This window comes from Ambystoma mexicanum, chromosome 9, assembly GCF_040938575.1.
Source record: "Ambystoma mexicanum isolate Mex_15411 chromosome 9, UKY_AmexF1_1, whole genome shotgun sequence".
NCBI classification, from domain to species: domain Eukaryota; kingdom Metazoa; phylum Chordata; class Amphibia; order Caudata; family Ambystomatidae; genus Ambystoma; species Ambystoma mexicanum.
The window spans coordinates 1,330,034,133-1,330,055,755 of NC_090931.1; the positions used below are offsets into that span (position 1 = coordinate 1,330,034,133).

Sequence of the window (21,623 nt, forward strand, 5' to 3'; positions counted from 1 at the left end):
CTTTTCTTCCGCAACTGAGGGACTCGGTGGTGCGTGTCATGACGGACAACACCACTACGATGTTCTACTTGAGGAAACAAGGAGGGACACGTTCCAGGTCCCTATCGACGGAGGCACAGAAAATCTGGCACTGGGCCCTGCAACACAACATGCAAATCTTAGCGTTTCACCTACCAGGAGTGAAAAACGTGGAAGCCGATGCTCTCAGCAGAGAAATGAACGAAGTTCACGAATGGGTGCTGAACGACCAACAACTTCAACAAGTATTCAAGGAATGGGGACACCCTTCCATAGACCTATTTGCAACGAAGAACAACAAGAAATGCCATCAGTACGCAAGCAGATGGCCTCAGCAGGACTCACTGGGGGATGCGTTCTCATTCCCATGGACGAACAAATTCCTGTACGCATTTCCTCCTTTTCCCCTTGTCCGGAGGACGTTGCAATGGATCCTCAGGTACCCATGTCGGGTAATTCTGGTGGCCCCATACTGGGCCAGACAGGTGTGGTTTTCAGACCTACTACACTTAGCGGCGGCGGAACCGATGAGATTCCAGAAGACCCCCGACCTTCTGTCTCGACAGGAGGGTGTCGTTTGGCATCACGACCCGGACAGCCTCAAATTGACGGCCTGGCTCCTGACTTCGCCGAATTTGGTCGGCTAACGATTCCGGAGGACTGTCGACGTATCCTGCAAGCGGCAAGAGCACCTTCCACAAACGCCTCATACGCGTACAAATGGAAAAGGTTCTGTCAATGGTGTGAGGATCAACCAGGTTTGGCCCCGCAATCGATTAGGCCGGAACAGCTCCTTCCATACTTGCTGTTATTAGCTCAAAAGGGCCTGTCGGTGTCGTCAATAAAAGTACACCTAGCAGCCATTTCCAGGTTTACTCGTCGACGGCACTCGGCGCCATTGTTCAGCGATCGCCTGATTAAGCACTTCCTTAAAGGCCTCTTTCGGAGTTTCCCTCCAGAGAAGAAATTTCCACCGGAGTGGAGCCTCAATCTGGTCTTAACGTCTCTTATGAAACCTCCTTTTGAGCCAATGTCATCATCGTCTCTAAAGTTTCTGTCGTGGAAATTGGCCTTCCTGGTGGCCATCACTTCAGCCCGACGTATTTCAGAAGTTCAAGCTCTAATGGTGGACCCACCATACTTAAGATTTTCAAGACCAAGGTAGTCCTAGCCACTAACCCACAGTTCGTACCAAAAGCTCCTTCGGTGTTTCATAAACACTCTTCTATCGTGTTGCCTACGTTTTTTCCGGAGCCATGCTCGGGAGCGGAGCGCATGCTACACACATTGGATGTAAAAAGGACTCTCAAGTTTTATCTTCATCGTACGCAACCGTTCAGAGAAACGAGACAGCTGTTTGTGGCCTATGGGTTGGGTGCTAGAGGAAAAGCCATTTCAAAGCAAGGGCTATCAAGATGGGTGTCATCTACCATTTCGTACTGCCATTCCAGGGCAGGGAAGCCTCTTCTACGACGGCCAAGAGCTCATTCAACTAGAGCAGCGGCATCGTCGACGGCACTGTGGGCCGGAGTCCCTCTAGGGGACATCTGCATGGCGGCTACCTGGGCGTCTACACACACCTTTACCCGCCATTACTGCCTGTCGCAGCAACATGCCGAAGACACCCGGATGGGACAGGCAGTGCTTCGACACCTATTCCAGTAAGGTAAGCCCCGGCTGCGGGGTTGCATCCTGTGGAATTTTATGACTGTATGTGGTCCGTTTTTTCCTATGTAAACTATTACTGATGTATACATGATCATAGGGAACGGCCTTTGGCGAAGAAAGTATATGGGTTTGCATGCACACCTCCTCTTGGGGGTAGTACTGCTATGTAATCTATTCAAAGCATGTGAATCCATGAAAGATCCAATGCTGGAGAAGGGAATAGTTTCTTACCTGTAACTCCATTTCTCCAGCATTGGTATCTTTCATGGATTCACATGCGCCCACCTGCCTCCCCTGATCATGCAAACCGGTTCCCCCACTACTTTGGGGGCCGAAATCTGAGGGAGCGCGGGGGCGGGGCCTGTATTTATATCATGACGTCCTGACGGCACGGGCACGCATGATACAAAACGAGGCGGATAGGACGCATAAGCGTCGAAAAAGTTTTCCTACGGGAAAGGGTCTATATAATGTACCGGGGATTCCCAGCCTGACGACGGGGAATATTCAAAGCATGTGAATCCATGAAAGATACCAATGCTGGAGAAATGGAGTTACAGGTAAGAAACTATTCCCTTCTTTATGACAACATAGACCCTTTTAAGCTCCTGAATGCACCTTAGAGGTATGGTGTTCCAGAGCCTAGGACCAGCACTGGAGATGGTCTGGTACCTAATTTGAAAGTCGTTGCAAGAGTATTGAGCAGAGAGGCATTCTGTGAGTGTGTGGGCCTGTAGGGAAATGACCAACCATCTCAGGTTAGATAGGGCGGTTTATGACAAACATGGCTCTGTGTCCAATGCCGACCCGCCGGAACAAACATGAACACAGTGATCCTTGGGAACTGAATGGGGATTCTCTGTACATGTGCAGTGATCCCTGGGATGGAGCCATTAAGGTTGCTTCAACCCAAGTGTCAGTGCACGTGTGAGAAGAATCCCTATTATGTACTGGACATGTGCAATAGCCAAGTCATGCACACAGTGGGAAGAAACAATGGCTAATGCCAGCAATGACCCATCTCCCACCACCATGTGCACAAGCTCACAGGTGCACCTAATGCCTGCCATGTGTAATGCATGTGGTGTGAACACCGTGGGGAGCTCAAAGGCGAATGCCATTAATGTATATCCTCTTAGAAGCATGTACATTAACTCAACACTCCAAATACCAAAAATAATAAATGTTGATTCCTATCAGAGGCTCACCAACCTTTATTTTATGGGATTGCCCCAGAAGATGGGTTTCGTACAAGATACCGGCACACACCAGAGTTATTTGGTGATTCTGTGGTGCGCAAATCCACAGTCAGAATTTCTTGATGTCCTCTAGGCTGTTGGGAAACCACACATTGATCCAGCAAACACAGGAAAAGTCAGGGATGCAGTGAACAAATCCAAATGATTCCCTGCTTCCATGCAATGGAGACTAAAGGCCTAAAAGAGACAGCTCGTCTGCCCAGAAAGTTGAGAAACCTCCTTCGGAATGTTGCTGTTGGCAGCCTCATCTCTGAAGAAGACTATGAGGAGGGTCAGGGCAGCTCATGAGAGTCAAGGAGGTTAGACAATTCACTTAATAATGAGTTTCTTTTGCTTTGCACTTGCAGGACAGGTTGGAGTTTGGTAGGTCGTTTTGGAGGTTATCAGGATGCAGTCTGCATTTCTGCAGAAAAGGTAGAACTTGGCCACTTTGAAGCAATACAAGCTGAAAACATATGTATTGAAACATTTGGAATGTGGTGTAAAAGGCAATACAGAGCATGAAATATGCCTTCATAGCCGTGTTGAGCAGGAGTCGGCGAGCGATCAAGGGGCTGCCGTGCATTTAGTTGCTGTGTGGGATTGGACGTGGGGAGATCTGAATGAGATCTTTGTTAAGGTGCAGATTGCGATGTTAATGATTTGCAAGGGCTTGATTACAAGCTTGGCACTGGTGGCAAAACATGCAGCATTTCTGAATACTGCAAGTTCACTGCTCTGCCAAGCTCCGCCTTTCAGTACCTAACCTTTTTCACCTGCTTTTGATTGGGCATTACCACATGGGGTACCACCCATGCGATTCCAAAATGGGGAATAACAGAGCAACCATGACTCATGACCATGCGGACCCTTCACGTCACCACATGTGTGAAACGATATTGGCAACATTATCACTAGCAAAACCGCCAAACTCGTAATTGGTTCATCTCTCCCCAGGGTGTCTTTTACTGGAACTGACATAGTACAACAATGGTGACGGACATACGCTTTGGAGACCTGGCAGGTCCCTTCTTCAGATGTTAAAAGTCGGCAAGTGATAAGTGAAGCTTAAATAAAACTAGAAATACATCTAATGATCAGAAGAAAGATTGATGCTCACGTTTGAAGTAGGCATCTTGGGAGGGTGTCAGACTTTTTTGTACTACAATCAGGGATCGAAATTGATGGGAGCTGGGAGCTATGTCACCCATTTGTGGCCTAGAAGAGCCTGGTTAGCTTGACACCAAAAGCTACCAGGAGCTACTTTTGGCTCCGGATGCCGAACAAACACATCCATGTGAACTTATCTCTGTGTGTTTGAGACAATCGATAAACATTAGGACACATCTGCATGACCTTTAAAGCTTAAAGGGTAATAAATAAGTAACAACATTATTTGTGTGCATCTAATGTGGAAGGTAGATTTTCAGAACGCTATGTTGTAGCTCCTGGGTCGTCAGTGGTAGCTCCTGCTTAGTGATTAATACTGGATACCCAGGAGCTGCTTTTAGCTCTTGCTTATCCATTCTTACTTTCGAACTCTGTACACCATTGTCATAGGAACAACGCTTGCAAAACTACAGCATTCTTTCTTTAATTGGTATGGTGATCACCAACCCCACAGTTGAATATCTTCTCATTAAAGAACTGGGAGTGTTGTTCTGGGGGCAGCAGAGTTGATGCCAGGTGGAGGGTGTCAAGCTTCTCATTTGAAATAGGTCTGGTGCTAATTCACCTGCACTTGGTAAATGTTGTAAATGTGTTGATGATTTTCTGTTCCTTTGTTTTGGGAGTTGATGGGCCGACATGGGTTTGATACTGATCGAATGACTGCTATGACCCCGGATAACAACGAAAGCCACCACGGTCTTCAAATGCAGGCCATCATTTTCCACAAACAGACTGGAGACCTCCATGAGCCTAGAATTACACAGAAGACATGGCCATAGGATGTGAACCTACCGTTTCCTGTGATGGGTGGCAGCTTGGTGTTTCTGATTGGTGGAGCTGAGTTCGCCCATGAGCAGGAATCCCTAACCGTCTTCAGTTTCTCTATCTTAAGATGCTCAAGTCTTTGCATTGTGGTCATGTGTTTCCGCTGCTGGAGGCTGACCGTTGAAGTACCAGACGAGACTGTTGAGTCCACCACAGGAGCATTGTCATCCAAGGCCGTGAGATCCCCCAGACTTCCCCCGCTGTGCATGTTCAGCTCTACTCCACTATCATTGTTGTTGCTGCTGCCAAGCGGCGATGGTTCACTGCTGCATGACGACTGCCCACCAGGGCTGGATTGATACATCTATAAAGAGAAGAGAACGCAGGGGTCAGGGCCTTCAGTGCTCGACTATAACTGGTGCCATAGCGTGGGCCAACAAAGCGCCCAGTTGGTAAATAATGTAGACTCTGTGCAGCCCTAGTTACCACCAACTCTACTGTTCACCCTGAAGCAATATCACATCAGCATGCAGCACCCTAGAAATCACCAAAATAAAATACAGTAACACAAAGGATGCAAGCAGAGGAATTCAAAACATTCATCCTTCTGTACGCCATTGACTGGCGTGCATTTCTGAGCCTTATGATAGACCTTTGCATGGCTTCTTGGCACCATAATGACAGTGTGAGTTCACTTCTGGTATGCTAGGAATGAATTGCCATGCTTTAAAGGTTTTGGCTAAAGTCAGGTGATGACAGATGAAGTACAATTTTAGCAATAGTGACTGGACTTCCATGTTAGTTGGCAAACCATGGCCATTTGTGGCTTCTCCTCTTACCATGTTCTTTCCAAGGGATATATCCCAATAGTTAATGACTGGCCGGAAAAAAAAAAAACCCTAATCTGGCTCTCTGGAAAGTTGGTCAAACACTGCTGTAGAGTTGGAAGGCTTTACCATGCTCTTTCCTCTTTGCATACCCTGTCCCGCCCTCCCCTCTTGCAATTGGTTGGAATAGTCAGGTGTGTCTCTGCCTTGCTCCCTGCAGCCATTTCCACTCGCCTTCTGGACTGCAATCTCTAAGGATCTGCTAGGGAAACCTCTTGGGAAGCAGCCTTAGGGGCAGGTTGATGCTCAGTGAGCAGTAGACATTGATTGTAATCCGTTTCATGTACTCTAGTGGAGGGGTTTGAGTGTTTTTTCAATCATTTTGTTCACCAGTGTGTGCTATTCTGGAGGGTTTATCTTGTGTGTCTGTGGCTTCTCACTCTGTTTTCTGTGCTGGCCTGCATCTAGAGTGTGCAGTCCCTGGAGTGTAGTCCTTTGTTTGTGTCTGGCATTCTCCCAGTCCCGCCCTCGCCTCTTGCAATCACTATGCTTACACTCTACTCTACACCCAACACACAATTAGACTGCAGCTATACCCCTGGGTCAATTTCAGCCTAGCTGCTCACATAGGAACATTACCCCATGAACACCTAATCATTCTAATAAAACGCAGCTACATCCCATGACAAACCGGCCTAGCTGCACACATAAGTGTGCTACTCAGGCCTAACACAGCCAGAACCCAGTCTTGGTGCCCATCCAATCCTATCAATACCACCACACCTAATGCTTAGATGCAGCTACCATTAGGCAATTGCATCAGCTGCATCAGCTGCACACATTACTGGTGCACCCAAGCACCCTATGACACCTTACTCTCTCAACTGACCTGGACTATGGTCCCAGAGGGAGTTCAACCTACCAGAGCTTTGAGGTCATACCAATGATATGTAGAGCACTATACAAATGCCAAATAACATAACATAACATCAATGGTGAGGGCAGCTTTAGTGTACTATGGCACTCAGGATCCATCATCATCGATTATGCAGGCTAGGGCTGATTGGAGTTGCAGTTCCAAAAATCTGGCAAGACACAATGCTAGAGACCCCTGGACTACCCTATACAGTGTTATCCAATCGGACCCGTTTAGGCTTGCTAAGATCTCTCGGAGCTTGGATGTTGGTCTCTCCCCTGAAGCGGTAATCTATTCCCTTGATGTCTTGGCCTCTCCCCAAAGCACTACAGAAAGGCCTGATTATTATTCTCAGCCCAACCTTCAATAATAAAAGAGAGAGAACATGACATTATATCCTAATCTAACATCATAATCTGTGGGGCCTAAATCAACACATATGGAGGCAGAGTTTTTGGAATGACAGTTTCGAAAGCACAGTCATGTTTAAAGCTAAACAGGCACCTAATGTGGACGTGCGGGGTTGTGGAGGCCTAGCTGAAAAAACACAACTCCTACTTACTAGAAATGACCCCTTATCAGATGTATGTAAAAGGCACTGTCCAAAAAGAAAAATCGGAGGTCCTTTTGGGATTGGAAGAAGTGGTGGAAAAAACTGTTTGACACTTTTTCTCGTCTGCCAGAGTTTAATGCATTTGTCAGATGAAGATGAGAAGCAGGGCGGACAAAGCACGTCCACCTCAATTTCCCACTCAGGATAATGAATGTGGCTGCCTTACCACCTGCATTTACCAGCTTCTAAAAGCAGGGGATTCTATAGGAATCCATTGAAAATGCCTCCTGAAATCATGAATTGCAGGAGGCATGTACACTTTTCCTGAAACGCAGTATTTATTATTTGACTTATTTATTTTTCCATTAGTATAGCGCACACAAGCCCTGAGGCATCTGGCTGCTGGTGAGAATCAGTGATATGATGGCCCGGAGGCAGAAGAAGAGAACAGCATACATTCTATTGTCCCCTCCTCTCTCCACTCCCTCCTCCCCTCACTATATCTTACACACTTACTCTATCAGAAATGTCACCTGACCCAGTATGATAGCAGCTTGTTTGTTCCCCCTCCCTCACTTTTTGTTCCTCCCTCGCCCACTGCCCCTCCAGCACTATCTGAAATGTCGTCAGGCCTAGTACGATTGTCGCTTGTTTTGTTCCTCTCCTTCTCCTTGCCCCCCCCTCACCGCTTGGCTACCTTCCGGCACTACCAGAAATGTCGTCAGGCCTAGTACGTTAGCCACTTGTCTGTCCTCATCTCTTTTCCCACCCTCCCTCCCCTCCTTATCATTGTCAAAGCTCTTGCACTATCTGAAATGTCGCCAGGCCTAGTATGATAGTTCATTTCACATTCTGAATATATCAAGGACTTGTAAGAATGTCACTGTATTTTCCCCTGTTCCCTCTCTTACCTTGAAGCGCTTTGAAACACATCGCGTATAGGCGCTATATAAATAAACTATCAATCAATCAATCATAGTGCTTCCGCGAGGAAACATGGTGGTTACATCAGGTTGATCTATCACAATAGATGACAGAGGCCAACGGGTTACACTAACAGCCATGTCTTTAAGGCTTTGCGGAAGGCCCAGTAAGATTCCTTTGTTCTTAGTTCGGGTGGGAGAGAATTCCCTGGAAGTGACAAAGGCGACTGAGTCTAGGTTTTAGTCTTCAATTCTCAGGGTGAAAATGTTGTGGGGCGTTAAGTGCAAAGGGTCCACTCCCATTGTAATTTACTTTTACATTGAAAATGAGGACCATTGACTGCTGGTCTACCTCACCAGTCGCAGTAAAAAGCACAACCCTGGTGCGTTAGTGTACAGAACAACCTGGCTTCGCTTTTTATCAGCAAATTAGAATAACACAATTTTAATAAGGTGTCAAAAACGTGTATAACATTGCAATCATTGGAAAAGTCATGCCATGACCATACTATAACTGATAAAACTGATCTTTGGAAAAATCAACTAGCCACAGGCTAATACAAAATTATAGTGGGGAGGTAACACTCTCACTGTAACCAATCAATGTTTGTAGGGTGTGGCCCAGTGTGCAAGGTAGTATGAGCAAACATGTCAGGCTCAAATATTTGATAACTTCGAATCAAGTGCCATATTATAGAGCTAGCAGGCGCGAAGCGCCTGGCAGAAGGCACGTTTTTCGCCAGGCGCTTGGCATTGTTCATTTAATATGCCCAGTGATGTATGTATGCCCAAAGCATCCCCGGGTGGGAAAAAGCCCACTGGTGGTAGCCTCCCCTACCATGCCCAGTCGATAGCAAGCACATGGGTTGAATTTGCATGGGTCACTAGGCACCCACAAGTCTCACCAAGGCCCATGGAATGTCGGGTCTCCCAAGGTATTGTACTTGCCAATTATATAGCACCTTTTACCATTATTATAGTCTCAAAGCGCTGGTAGTGGGAACGCCCTCGGTGGCCCGAAGTCCAGAGTGCTGGAGTGAGAATTAGAATGTGTGTGTGTGTGCATTTGGCCACTATAAGGCTCAGCAGGGCTGGCCAGGCTCTGGTAGAGACAGCCCACGGCGATCAGGCATGTGAACAGGTGATGAGGAGGGGTCAGGAGATGGCGTGAGTGCTGGAGACTCACTATGTGTCCAGCGTGCCTGAGAGTACAGGGTCACTGAGGCCCCTTACCAAAGAGTGGGTAGGGTTGAAGAAACCTCAACGCAGCCTGCAGTTAAATCTACATGACCGGGCGGGTAGAACTATGGGTCTATCCCTGCGCTATCTCCCTCCTGTGCGAATAGGGACTGCGCTTTGTAATCCCACTTGGCTCAGAAGATAAACAGTAAATATACCTTGATGTGAGCCCTATTGTCATTAACAGAAAATTGGAATCAGTACACCACTGCCGGTATAGCTGGGGTCATCCCCAAATCCACGAACAATCCCCTAGAAATTCACATTCAAACTTTATTCTGTGCTTTCCCTATTGTGAACTCTAGGGACTTGGGAAGAAGACCAAAGGATGCTAAAGGGAAGGGACGTGGGAAGAAGACCAAAGGATGAAAAGGGAAAGGACTTGGGAAGAAGACCAAAGGATGAAAAGGGAAGGGACGTGTGAAGAGGACTAAAGGATGAAAAGGGAAGGGACCAGTGAAAAGGACTAAAGGATGAAAAGGGAAGGGACTTGGGAAGAAGACAAAAGGATGAAAAGGGAAGGGACTTGGGAAGAAAACCAAAGGATGAAAAGGGAAGGGACGTGTGAAGAGGACTAAAGGATGAATAGGGAAGGGACGTGTGAAAAGGACAAAAGGATGAAAAGGGAAGGGACTTGGGAAGAAGACCAAAGGATGAAAAGGGAAGGGACGTGTGAAGAGGACTAAAGGATGAAAAGGGAAGGGACGTGTGAAAAGGACTAAAGGATGAAAAGGGAAGGGACTTGGGAAGAAGACCAAAGGATGAAAAGGGAAGGGACTTGGGAAGAAGACCAAAGGATGCAAAGGGAAGGGACTTGGGAAGAAGACCAAAGGATGAAAAGGGAAGGGACCCGTGAAGAGGAGTAAAGGATGAATAGGGAAGGGACTTGGGAAGAAGACCAAAGGATGAAAAGGGAAGGGACGTGTGAAGAGGACCAAAGGATGAAAAGGAAAGGGACTTGGGAAGAGGACCAAAGGGTGAAAAGGGAAGGGACTTGGGAAGAGGACGAAAGGATGAAAAGGGAAGGGACTTGGGAATAAGACCAAATGATGAAAAGGGAAGGGACTTGGGAAGAGGACCAAAGGATGAAAAGGGAAGGGACTTGGGAAGAAGACCAACGAATGAAAGGGGAAGGGACTTGGGAAGAGGACCAAAGGATGAAAAGGGAAGGGACTTGGGAAGATGACCAAAGGATGAAAAGGGAATGCATGCATACAGCTGGGAAATGTCCACATTTTAGCTCCCACTGCTGCTCTTGATTACATGCTTCTGCTGTTGTTAAGCAGAAATTAGGTTGTACAAAATGCAAGTTTTCAGACAGGGAGTACACATGCATCAGGAGGCATTTCCCTGTGCCTTTTGAGGACACCTTTAGCTGCAGATGAGCCTTTCTGACTCCCCAATGCTGACATCTGACTATTTTAAACGGTATTCGCATAATTGCCTTAAAAACATTTGACCTAAAACATTTGATAGAATTTGTTTTACCTTTTTTCCAGTCACATTTAACTAAAATATATATATATATATATATATATATATATATATATATATATATATATATATATATATATATATGGGGTGGGTAAAGGTATGGATTAGGTTGAGGGGAATTAGGGAGGTATTGTTGTGGGGATCTTCCCCCGCATTTTGGACCAAAAAGAAGGTCAAATAAATTCCATCAAATGTGATTAGGTCAAATGTTTTAGGTCAAATAGGCCCAAACCTTTTAAACAGCACGTTTAAATAATAATGTGTTTGCTCACCTTAGAACCGACTGTCCGCGGGAAAGTAGAGTGAAGCAAAAGGAAGCATGCAGAGGTGAGAGGTTAGTAAAAGAACACAGAAGCAGAGGTTAGTTAAATGGGTCGCAAGAAACGGACAAGCGCATGCACCATTTTCCTACAGGTATGTTACAAAAATATGCACTCACTGAAACCAGGGGGCATTGTTTCAGCACTACATTTCACTACTCTGTGAAAAACATGGGGAAACTATCTTATGCCTCCCTTTGAATTCTGTTCACTAGCGAACATGCAGTCAACATAATTTGTTTGATTCTGTATTTAAGAAAAAGAAATGTATGAAATGATTTTGCTCCATTTTAGTTACAGTAGAAATGTTTTTTTAAAGTGTGTATTTGAGTTTGCTTATGATTATCACTAACCCATGATGACCCTTTCTACTAACAAGGTCTAATCAGAAATCGCTCAGAGTAAAGCGCTATTGGCCGGTGATACCAGTCCCATACACGGATTGGTTCCCTGCAGAGTACTAAGGGGTAGGACAACACATCAAGACTACAGTAAGAAAATAAATGCAAAAAAGAAGAAGCTGAAGACGACAAAGAACAAGTCAAAGAAGAGGACGAGGAAGCGGAAGAAGAAGAAAAACAAGAAGAAGGTTGAGGATGAAGAAGGAAGAGCAGGTGGATGAAGGAGAAGGCGAAGGTTGAGGAATAAGATGGAGGAGAAGGTGGAAGAAGGAAAAAAGAAGAATAAGAGGAGGTGGAAGAAGGATAAAAAGAAGAAGGAGAAGGAGGAGGAGAAGATGAAGGAGGAGGAGGGTGAGGATGAGGAAGGAAGAGGAGGTGGATGAAGGGAAGAAGAAGAACGTTGAGGAAGAAGGAGGCAGTGGAAGAAGAAGGTCGAGGAAGAAGAAGATGGCTGAGGAAGAAGAAGAAGGTTGAGGAAGGAGAAGAAGAAGGGGGGTGGAAGGAGAAGAAGTGGGTCGAAGAAGGAGAAGAAGAAGATGCTGGTTGAGGAACAAGAAGGAGAAGAGGAAAACATAGATGAAGACCGTTGATGAAGAGGAACGAGAAGGAGGAGAAGAAGGGGGCGGAGGAGAAGAAGGAGGAAAAGAAGAAGCTGGTTGAGGAAGAAGTAAAAGAAGACCATTGATGAAGAGGAACGAGAAGGAGAGGGAGAAGGAGAAGAAGGAGGAGAAGTAGGAGGAAAAGAAAAAGCTGGTTGAGGAGGAAGAAGGAGGGTTAGTAGAAAAAAGAGAAGAAGACCATTGATGAAGAGGAACAAGAAGGAGAAGGAGAAGAAGGAGGAGGAGAAGGAGAAGAAGGAGGAGGAGGAGAAGGAGAAAAAGAAGGAGGAGAAGTCACAAAGAAGTAGTAGTGCTGGAGATTGAGGATGAAGAAGAAGCCCATGAATGGGCTATAGGATGAGAAGAACCATGTGAAGTGGGCAAGAAGATGATGAAGAGGATGAATATTGAGGTGCTGGTGGAAGAGGAGGGTGAAGAATAAGCAGTGGTCGAAGTGAGCGGGAGCGGTCGGGAGCGGTGTCCTCTACTTTTTTAAATTACCTTTTACAGCTCATATACTTTTATTTTAAAAAGAAACCATTCCGAAATAGTTTTGTTTTAAAATAAAAGTGTAGGAAGAAGTTGGAACTTGCACTTTCAGTGCACTGCACTGGACGTTCCCTTAAGCAGCAGGTGCAAGTGTTTGGTGGTGTGTATTGTGCGTGGGAGGGGACGTGGTGATGTGGTTTGTGGGGAGTGGGTGCAGGCTAGCAGGCAACATAGTTCCACTACTTCTTTTCGTACACTTCGACCACTGAGAATACGTATGTGAAGAGTACCGTGGGTTCAAAGACGGACATGAAGAGGACAAGGGGAAGAAGGTGAAGAGGAAGACAGAGAAAACTAAATTGGAAGACAGTGATGAATAAAGTAGAAGGCGAGATCATCAGGAGGTGGAAGGAGGGTGAGTGACTATGACTCTTATGGGGTGTTTAGCCCACAGAGCACCACCCTGAACTGATCAGTCAGTCAGTCAGTCATTTAGAAAAGGGAATGCCGATGAGAGGTGTCCCATTTCATTTGCTGGGAGTGGCTAAGGCCAGATAAAACCTCAATCAGCCTACTACCAGTTATATCCAGAAACGATGGACTGTGGCACAAGGTGGCCCTGTCCATCACTAGATTATCTTACCATGGGGTTCTCTGTTTTTATTGTCTTGGCCTGGAAACAGTCCTCCATGCTGCTGCTGGTGCTGTGGGCATCGGGATCCTTGGCACTTGCCTCGTTGTCTCCATTTTCCTTTGGTGGGTTGGAGCGCGGGTGACCGTCGTTGCGCTGCTTCTTCGTAACGTGGGCTTCCGGGCCGTGAACGGTCTTGACGTGTTTCCTGAGGGAGCTGGGGTCGGTGTACCTCTTAGTGCAGCCGGGGATTTTACACACGTATGGTTTCTGTTGATGGGGCAAAGGCAAGTTTAGACCATTGGCCAGAACTAACAAAGTAGAAAATAGATAGTTAATTGTACATGAGATCTTCTGTAAGCCAATAGGATTATGACATAATACATGAAAGCTTCTATTTCACGTCACAGCAAGTCAAGGTGGTGAATGCAGAGGAACTGTATGTGTGTGGTGTTTTTGATTTGCTGTGTACAGTTTGCACACAAATAGACACGACAGCTACATCTTAAACCTGTTGTCACTGCCATGAAGTCACAGGTGGAACATCAAACCCAGAATTGACATCAGAATATCATTTTTCACTACTGCTGTGCATACTTCAAAAACAGGAGTTCTGGCCAGTGCTTTCTCGAACCGTAGCCCCTCCAAAGTTGCCCGTTGTGATCTCTTGACCACAGTAAGAGCAGTCGCCTCATTATATGGGGCATCAGTGTTTGGTCAAAGAGAAGCACGAACATAGCGCGCCTCCACAGAGCAAAGCTATCCATTCAGGGGTCTGCAACCTGACACTCTCCAGATGTTTTGGACTACAATGCCCATGTCTCGCACCATTGAATTTCTGGCTAGGGCCGATAGGAGTTGTAGTCCAAATTTGGATTCCCTCAACCCCAGCTATACAATATACAATTTCAGATACATAGATACAAACCCATTAAAGTTCTTAGTGTGCTCATTTTAAGTAACATCATGGCTTTGCACTCCTTCCCAGATGATGTCATCAGTGTGTATCCAGGAGAGTTGAGGAGAATGCCCGACCATCTATCAGATGTATTTACATCAAAATATCCACAACACTAACACCACTGCAGTAATATATTGTTAACATGGCTGCTATTCCCTTAAAGCAAATGCTACTCGAATCATATTGTTAATCGGAGCCAAACAGCAGTTCTCAGTTATAGGTCAGGCTGGCTTTAAAAGTCTAACTGCATTCCCAGCATATTCCCAGCATATTCCCAGCATATTCCCATGGCCAAAGTCCCCACCATTTGGCTGAGCAATGTTTTTCATGCGATATTATTGCTGTCGATGTTATTGAGGAAGTTGTTTTTGCCTCGATATTTTGACAAACAAAGGCCTCGCAGAAAAACGGAGGTGGTATGGTCTGGCCCCGGCATGCAATGCTTTGAGTGGCATGTAACTTTGCACACACTTTGTGAGTCCACAAGCCACGTAGAGTGGCAGCTATCACACAGAAGAGGCGAGGGTACCTCATTAGAGTGAGTCCGGTTCTGGTGTTTGGCCCGGTCCGAGGCGTTGGAGAAGGCTTTGTTGCAGGTTTCGTGCTCACACACGTACGGCTTCTCCCCGGTGTGCGACCTCAGATGGGTCTTTAGGTTTTCCAGCCGAGAGTACGCCTTGTAGCAGCCCTCAAACTGAAAGACAAAAAGAGCAATCACAAACTCTCCTGCGTACCATTCCTTTCTGTTGGCTATTTGGCATAGTGCAGCCCTAGCGCAGAGGTGCGCTGTGTACAGGGCGTGGATCGATGATTGTGTATCGAAGATGTAGCGCTGTACACTGAATGATATGGGGTACGGCTTTGGGATGAAATGGCATTGCAGAATCCCACATGCTGGTGCAAACGGGGCAATACTAGACAACAAACTAGGCAACGTTGTATGACATATTTACTGAACACATAATTATTTGAGACGGCTCAAGATAAAGGGCATGATTACAAGTTTGGAGATAATGGTAAAAATCTGGTATTTTAGAATACCCACTGTGTTACCACTCCACCAAATAGTGAGTTTCAGATGTACAAGTCTTCAAATCCCCCTGCTTTTCAGTGGAGCGGTACCACATTCTGTAATTACCACGCACAGCGATGTGCAGTCTCCGGAGTGTCCTATCGGTCTCCGAAATGGGAATTTGCACAAGGATCCGTATGACGCTGAATCATGCAGACCCTTCAAATTCCCGCATGCTAACCCGATTTGGTATCAGTAATTCTGCTTGGCGGTATTAGCAGAGGAAATACCGCAAAACTCATAATCAACCCCAAGTGATTTGCCCCAGATCATATGATTTGTTGTTAAGACAGATTCCGGTCTGCCTCTGTAAGCTCAATTTTTACCAATGTTCTGCAAATGTGGTCACAATGTCAGCATTTAACTTCGAAATGCAGGTATAGCACAATCAAAAAACAAGTATTGTCAATGCCAACAGTTTTGGCATTTGTGTAAGCATGGGAAAGGCACTTGCCATGTACTGTCGTAGTGGTATTAACTAGCCATTTGTGGTAGCGGGTGCCAAATGGTGCGAGTACCTGGGCATCTAACAGCTGTGCCTGGCAAAAACCAAAACTGTTGGCTTTGCCAGTGCTTGTTTTTAACAGGACTTCAGTGAAGGACACAAATAGTGCTTATAAATGAAGTGGCTGAAAGAGGACCTGGTTATGACATTTGTATTACCATAGCAGTGATTTTACAGCTCCAATTAAGTAATTAACTATCAGAAGGCAGCTTTGAAAATACACTGGCAGGGACTTTGAGTGCAAAATTTGATGGTAAGGCTTGATTTAAGCGAGCTCAAACGTTCTCGTGAAGAGGTGTTTTGGGTGCGTAGAGGCAGAACTGGGTTGGAATGGCCAAAGGTATTAGCATGGCCATGGGCAGGCAATGGGTGGGAAAATAAGTGAACACCTGCAGGTTGTATGTCCCCCCTCATATGCCATTTCTCCCTACGTGTACTCCAATGCAATAGTTTTGGCAGAAAGGTGGCACAAGCGCCAACTGATAACCCAACCTAAAAATGAAGACTTCTTCTAGCCCTAAGTCGTAGGTGGACCATGGTGGGCATAATAAATGGTATGTGCTGCTGCTTTGACAATCACTCTAGGAATTGTGGTGCCAACATATCGGAGTTCAGACAAAGTCTTCATGAAACCTGCAATTTACTTCCAAAACATGTCATTCCGGGGCCGCCGGCCTGGCTGCAGTTGAGCCTTGTGAGGCCCAGGCCCAATGATTGACTGCAAGGTTCTGGACTCCCTAATTGGGATGGCTTTGATGGGTGAAGGGGCTTAGCCTGGTAATACCAGGATGTGGAAATCCTCAAACCTAAAAATGGATGAGTGCTGAAATGACACCCTCATCACTAAGGGGCAAAGTGCAGCTGCCGCCTAGGCAGTATGTGCTTCCCCCATCTCTTGCAACCATAGTTCTGCAACTTGGATGCACTGCAACCATTCAGCAGCAGTGTTTGGTGGCACCCCCATAGACCTTCCGCATGTCATCAATATCGCATTGTTGAAAGGCTGAGTTGGACCTGGAGGGATGCAAACCTGTTGACTGGCAGGCGACTGGCAAATTCAGACTCTGCAGACTGAGCAGCTGGGCCAAGCACTGGCACTGATAAGTGAGGGGTTCAGTGTCCAAGCAATATTTGACAGAGAATTCATTGTGTATGTGCTTTTCTCTATTGAAATCCCCTAAATAACTCAATACACACCTACATTCTTATTTATTTTTATCTCCTAAAATGATATAGCTTATTACAAACTTTTCATTTAAGTGTCATTTTTACAAAATCGTACTTCTAAAAAGTAATTCAATTTCAAGAAAAAACGTGAGTACACCGTTGATGGTATCCGCGCTTCTGAAGGATAGGAAGGACAGCATTTAAATCATATGTTACGCTGGGGGTGTCAATGGTAAGGAAAGAGGTCCAAAATAAGCATGTGTGGCATGTTTACATTCACGCTATTGCCAGGGGCAGAGCCAGCCCCAGAACTTTGGGGGGCGGGGGGATCTGGCTGGGAATGGGACCATCAACCCATTGGACGGCCGACCCCCCTTCCACTGAGCTCAGGAGGCTGAATATTTATTATATTACGCCTTCCTGTTGCCCACTAGAGTTGCCCCAACCATTGGCGGCATGAGCCCTCCGAGCGCTGAGCCCAGCAGTCAAGCCCTCGGCTTCATCATAGGGCGCCTGCCACTGCCTGTGCGGTAAAAAGTGCTGAGGACGACCATGTTGGTCCTATTTGCATAGACATGCATAAGAGCCCAGCAGTTAAGGGGTTAATGAATGTTTAGTTATAAATACTCGGCCCTCCCAGGCGAGAAGGTTGACAGGCTCTTGCTGTACCGTCCATTTGCGACGGGTGCCCTGTGCTGAGAGTCACAGCAGAGTGCTGCCTTCGGCCTGCAACCTCCTCCAGGTGGGAGTGCTTGAGCCCTCCAAAGGCACGGGCTGACGAAGATGGGCACAGAATTGCAACCATACACTGGGCGTCAATCAAGTGATGCTGCAGTACCCACGGGCACACCTACTAAGCCAGGTGCTAGGTTAGTTCACACGTGTGGTCTCCCTTTAACCTCTGCATCCCCGAGGAGGGGGCCTCCAGCAAGGAAGGCCTGTTGGCGGAACCCCCAGCCGCCAGGAGGGTTCCATGGGTGTGTGGATTGCGCGCAGCTGGGGATCCGCGCCGGCGATTACCATCCTGCTGAGGCTCGCACTTACCGTGCACTTGTGCGGCTTCTCCCCGGTGTGCCGCCGCATGTGCACCACCAGCATGTACTGGGCCTTGAATGGCTTCTGCTCCCGGGAGCACTCCTGCCAGCGGCAGACAAACTCCTTCTTCTCCCCATGGATGTGGTCGTTATTGATGTGCTATTGAAAAAGGAGGCAAAGGAAACACAAATCGAATGTTATAAAGGGGAACATCAGGCTCTTGAAGGTGTGTGTCCTCCACTATAATGGGTTTAGGGAAATCTTCATTTCAACACGCAACATGCAATCGCAGTGAACCAGGTTGTGACTTGCTTTTTGAGCTGGCACTGATGAGAACTGGTTCCCATTATCAATGAAGGGCTCACACTGATGTGACCCTCGGATGAGAACTGGCACTGATGATCATTGGGGATATCCCCACGGATGCTAGTGGTGTTTACTAGGGCACTCACATTGATGGGAAAAGGCTCCGGTGATTAGTAGGGGGGCTCATGATGTTATGGACTGGCTTGGATTATAAGTGGGCCCTTATTGTGATGACACTTGTATGCACTTCCAAACTGGTCCTGACGATCACTGGGAACACTTAAACTGATGTGAACTGAGTCTAAAAATTAATTGGTGGACTGGCACTGATGTGGCCTGACAATAACGACCAGTGTATCCACGCTGTCTGAATGTGACTCTGATGATCAATTAGGCACTACCATTGTTTGAAACTGGCTCTGATGGTCATTATTGAGATTCAAGCTTATGAGAACTGGTTCTTGTCATTATTTGGGCCATTCACACGGATGGGAACTAACTCTGATCATCACTAGGACACTCACAGTGATGCAAACTGCAGCTGCGGGCACCCGATTTAGGACAGGTTCCCTGGTGGGAATTTAATTCTGGAAACTACCACTGATAGATACATTGGTACAAGTCAGCATTAAGCACTTGGGGCATTGGCACTGTGCTGTGTGGTGTAAACTGTGACTGGAGGTGCTGACACTGCTGCTCACTAGGATGCTGACATAGATGCTTACTTGAAGGACTGGTAATGATGCTGACTGTGGGTGCTGACACTGATGCTCACTAGGATGCTGACACAGATGCTTACTTGAAGGACTGGTAACGATGCTGACTGGGGGTGCTGACACTGATGCTCACTAGGATGCTGACACAGATACTTACTTGGAGGACTGGCAAGGATGCCGACTGGGGGTGCTTACACTGATGCTGACTAGGATGCTGACACAGATACGTACTTGAAGGACTGGTAATGATGCTGACTGAGGGTGCTGACACTGATGCTCACTAGGATGCTGACACAGATGTTCACTTGAAGGACTGGCAATGATGCTGACTGGGGGTGCTGACACTGATGCTCACTAGGATGCTGACACAGATTCTTACTTGAAGCACTGGCAATGATGCTGACTGGGGGTGATGACAGCCAGGGTTGCTGGATGTTGTGTGTTACCATCAGTGGAATTGATGATTTGGCCATGCACTGGTAGCACTGGCAATGACTGCAACCGGGGGCTCACATGTGTGGTCACTGGATTTGCTCATATGGAGGTTGGGTCATGGTGGTGGTGATACTAAGAGCTATTAGGAGTGATGATCGCCATGTTCACAGGTGGGCTAACTCTGCTGACGCTGAGGGTAACTCTGGTGCTAACACTAAGGGCTATTATAGGTGCCGACACTGTGTACCACTGGGGGTAACCACTGTTAATAACTAGAGGCACTTGCACTTCATTTTTGCGCAACACGCGCATACACGCGCAAAGCACTTAGACACCATAAACTATGTCAGGAGGCACTATACAGATGCAAGATAACATAGCATACACACACACACGTGTTTCTTTCTTAATGTTCCACCTGCAAGGGATAAAGTGAGATGTGTTCATGTTTTCTTCACAGGTGCAGAAAAGTTACTTCAGTGTTGCAGTTTGAGCATGTTCGTGTTTGGATATCTATGGATTCTCAGTGTCGACCTGGCAAAGGATGCACAGCAGAGGAAAGACGGCGGTGATGTATTGCCTGCTTCGCCAAGAGATGACTTACGTGCACGAGCTGGTCCTGAGTGTCGAACTCCTTGCTGCAGCTGTCCCAGTGACAGTCGGTCTCGTAAATAACCTCCGGCTCCTGCTTGCATTCATCCTTGTCCAGGTCCTCCCTCAGCTCCGTCAGCTGCTCCTGGATGGGACAGCGCACAGTAAATCATAGGCACCTGAATTCGGTCCTCTGCCTGGAGTTATATACGAGTACGTGCAATGCACTGATGGGAAAGCCACAAACCCGCCCTCCCTTATCTTCCACCAATGAATCAAAGGCACACACAGTTCCACTGTCCAATAAGCAAGCGTTTCTCAAACTTGCCAATGAAGCTGCCTCATTTCCTTGTTCTGACCCTATCACTTCCCTATCAACATTGCTAAACTGTTTATGAGGTACATTGATTGGTCCGGTCCACCAGATGACCATCTCAGCCTTCACTGGACCCCCACTCGTGCCCCCGATTCAAGTGTTTTAGAAACTCTTTCTATAGGCAAAACCGAAAATCTGGATATTTTCCATATCGGTGCAACAGAAAGACCAGATTTCAGCAGAGAGAGCCCTGTGCAGAGCTCTCAACTTCCCCCATGCCATGCGTGAGGTTTTACACAATGATCACTGCACCAATTTGTCTGTGAATGATATAATTGTTTGATGGTTTCCTCTTTAAAAACAAACCTATACAAGAAACTCCAGAAAAAAAGAAACTGATACAGAATGGAATATACTAAAATAAGCAAATTAACAGCAAAATAATAAAATGCTGACTATGCTCGAATTAGTGTGACTATTAGTCAGTAAAAGTTCTACTGTACACAGAATTAGTTTGTGTCACGCATGACAAAATAGTACTATGTTTACATAAGTTAGAAAGTAAGCTTTTGATTACAGACGACAGGACGACCCTCTCGTGTCGCGAGCATTCGCAGCCCATTGTCCTGTCGCCTCTAGGCCTGTCCCTTTTGTTACCGAGGATGTCAGCCAGTCTTGATTTTATACTTTAGACTTCAGAAACTTGACGTTTTGCTTTTCCCATTTTAAATTCATGACTACAAGTCCCAGGAGTCAACGGAAAATACAGGACCAGGTGACCTACTCACGCCTGGCAAGTGGAAACAGAGCTCTGCACACATACCTAATGGCGACTGCAGCATCTGGAGACATCTGCAGTGGCACTCCACTGACCTGCGGGGGCGGGGATGGGGGAGTGGGCGTGATGCCCACAAGTACACCAGACAAAGGCTGATGCGCAATAGTGTACTGCCCACCCTAGTGGAATACAGAGATATACACAGTGGGGTGGGGTGGTCCGATGGATTGGAGAGGGCAGGGTTTGTGGGAGTTGCCTTTGAAGCTGGACATAGGATAAAGGGGGACCCCGAAAGGGTCAGGAGAAGACAGAGAGATAGAGGGGGTGGTCTTCAGCAGGCGGCCCGCATCAATGTGTCTCATTTCTGCACAATCCACGCTCATAGATCCGATATCTGTGACAGAACACTTCTACAAACATTGACACAATAACATTGTCAATTTCACAAAATGTGTCGCTTGAAGGAGGAGAAATGCAATATAGCTTTTTC

The 21,623-nt window shown here is 46.6% G+C and overlaps 1 protein-coding gene across 5 annotated transcripts in view; it reads right to left on the reverse strand.

Annotated features, from left to right (window-relative positions):
• Positions 1-21,623, reverse strand: part of GLI2 (GLI family zinc finger 2) — a 1,147,062-nt gene that overhangs the window by 21,409 nt on the left and 1,104,030 nt on the right. For all 5 annotated transcript variants that reach the window (XR_011274753.1, XM_069616740.1, XM_069616738.1 and 2 more), the window contains 5 exons: positions 20,053-20,184; positions 18,001-18,150; positions 14,742-14,906; positions 13,264-13,521; positions 4,887-5,223 (listed from right to left, as the gene is read on the reverse strand). Coding sequence is in view for 4 of the 5 variants with exons in the window: in XM_069616740.1 (XP_069472841.1) it covers positions 4,887-5,223; positions 13,264-13,521; positions 14,742-14,906; positions 18,001-18,150; positions 20,053-20,184 (1,042 nt within the window). In the remaining variant the exon portion in view is untranslated. The remainder of the gene's footprint in view (positions 1-4,886; positions 5,224-13,263; positions 13,522-14,741; positions 14,907-18,000; positions 18,151-20,052; positions 20,185-21,623) is intronic.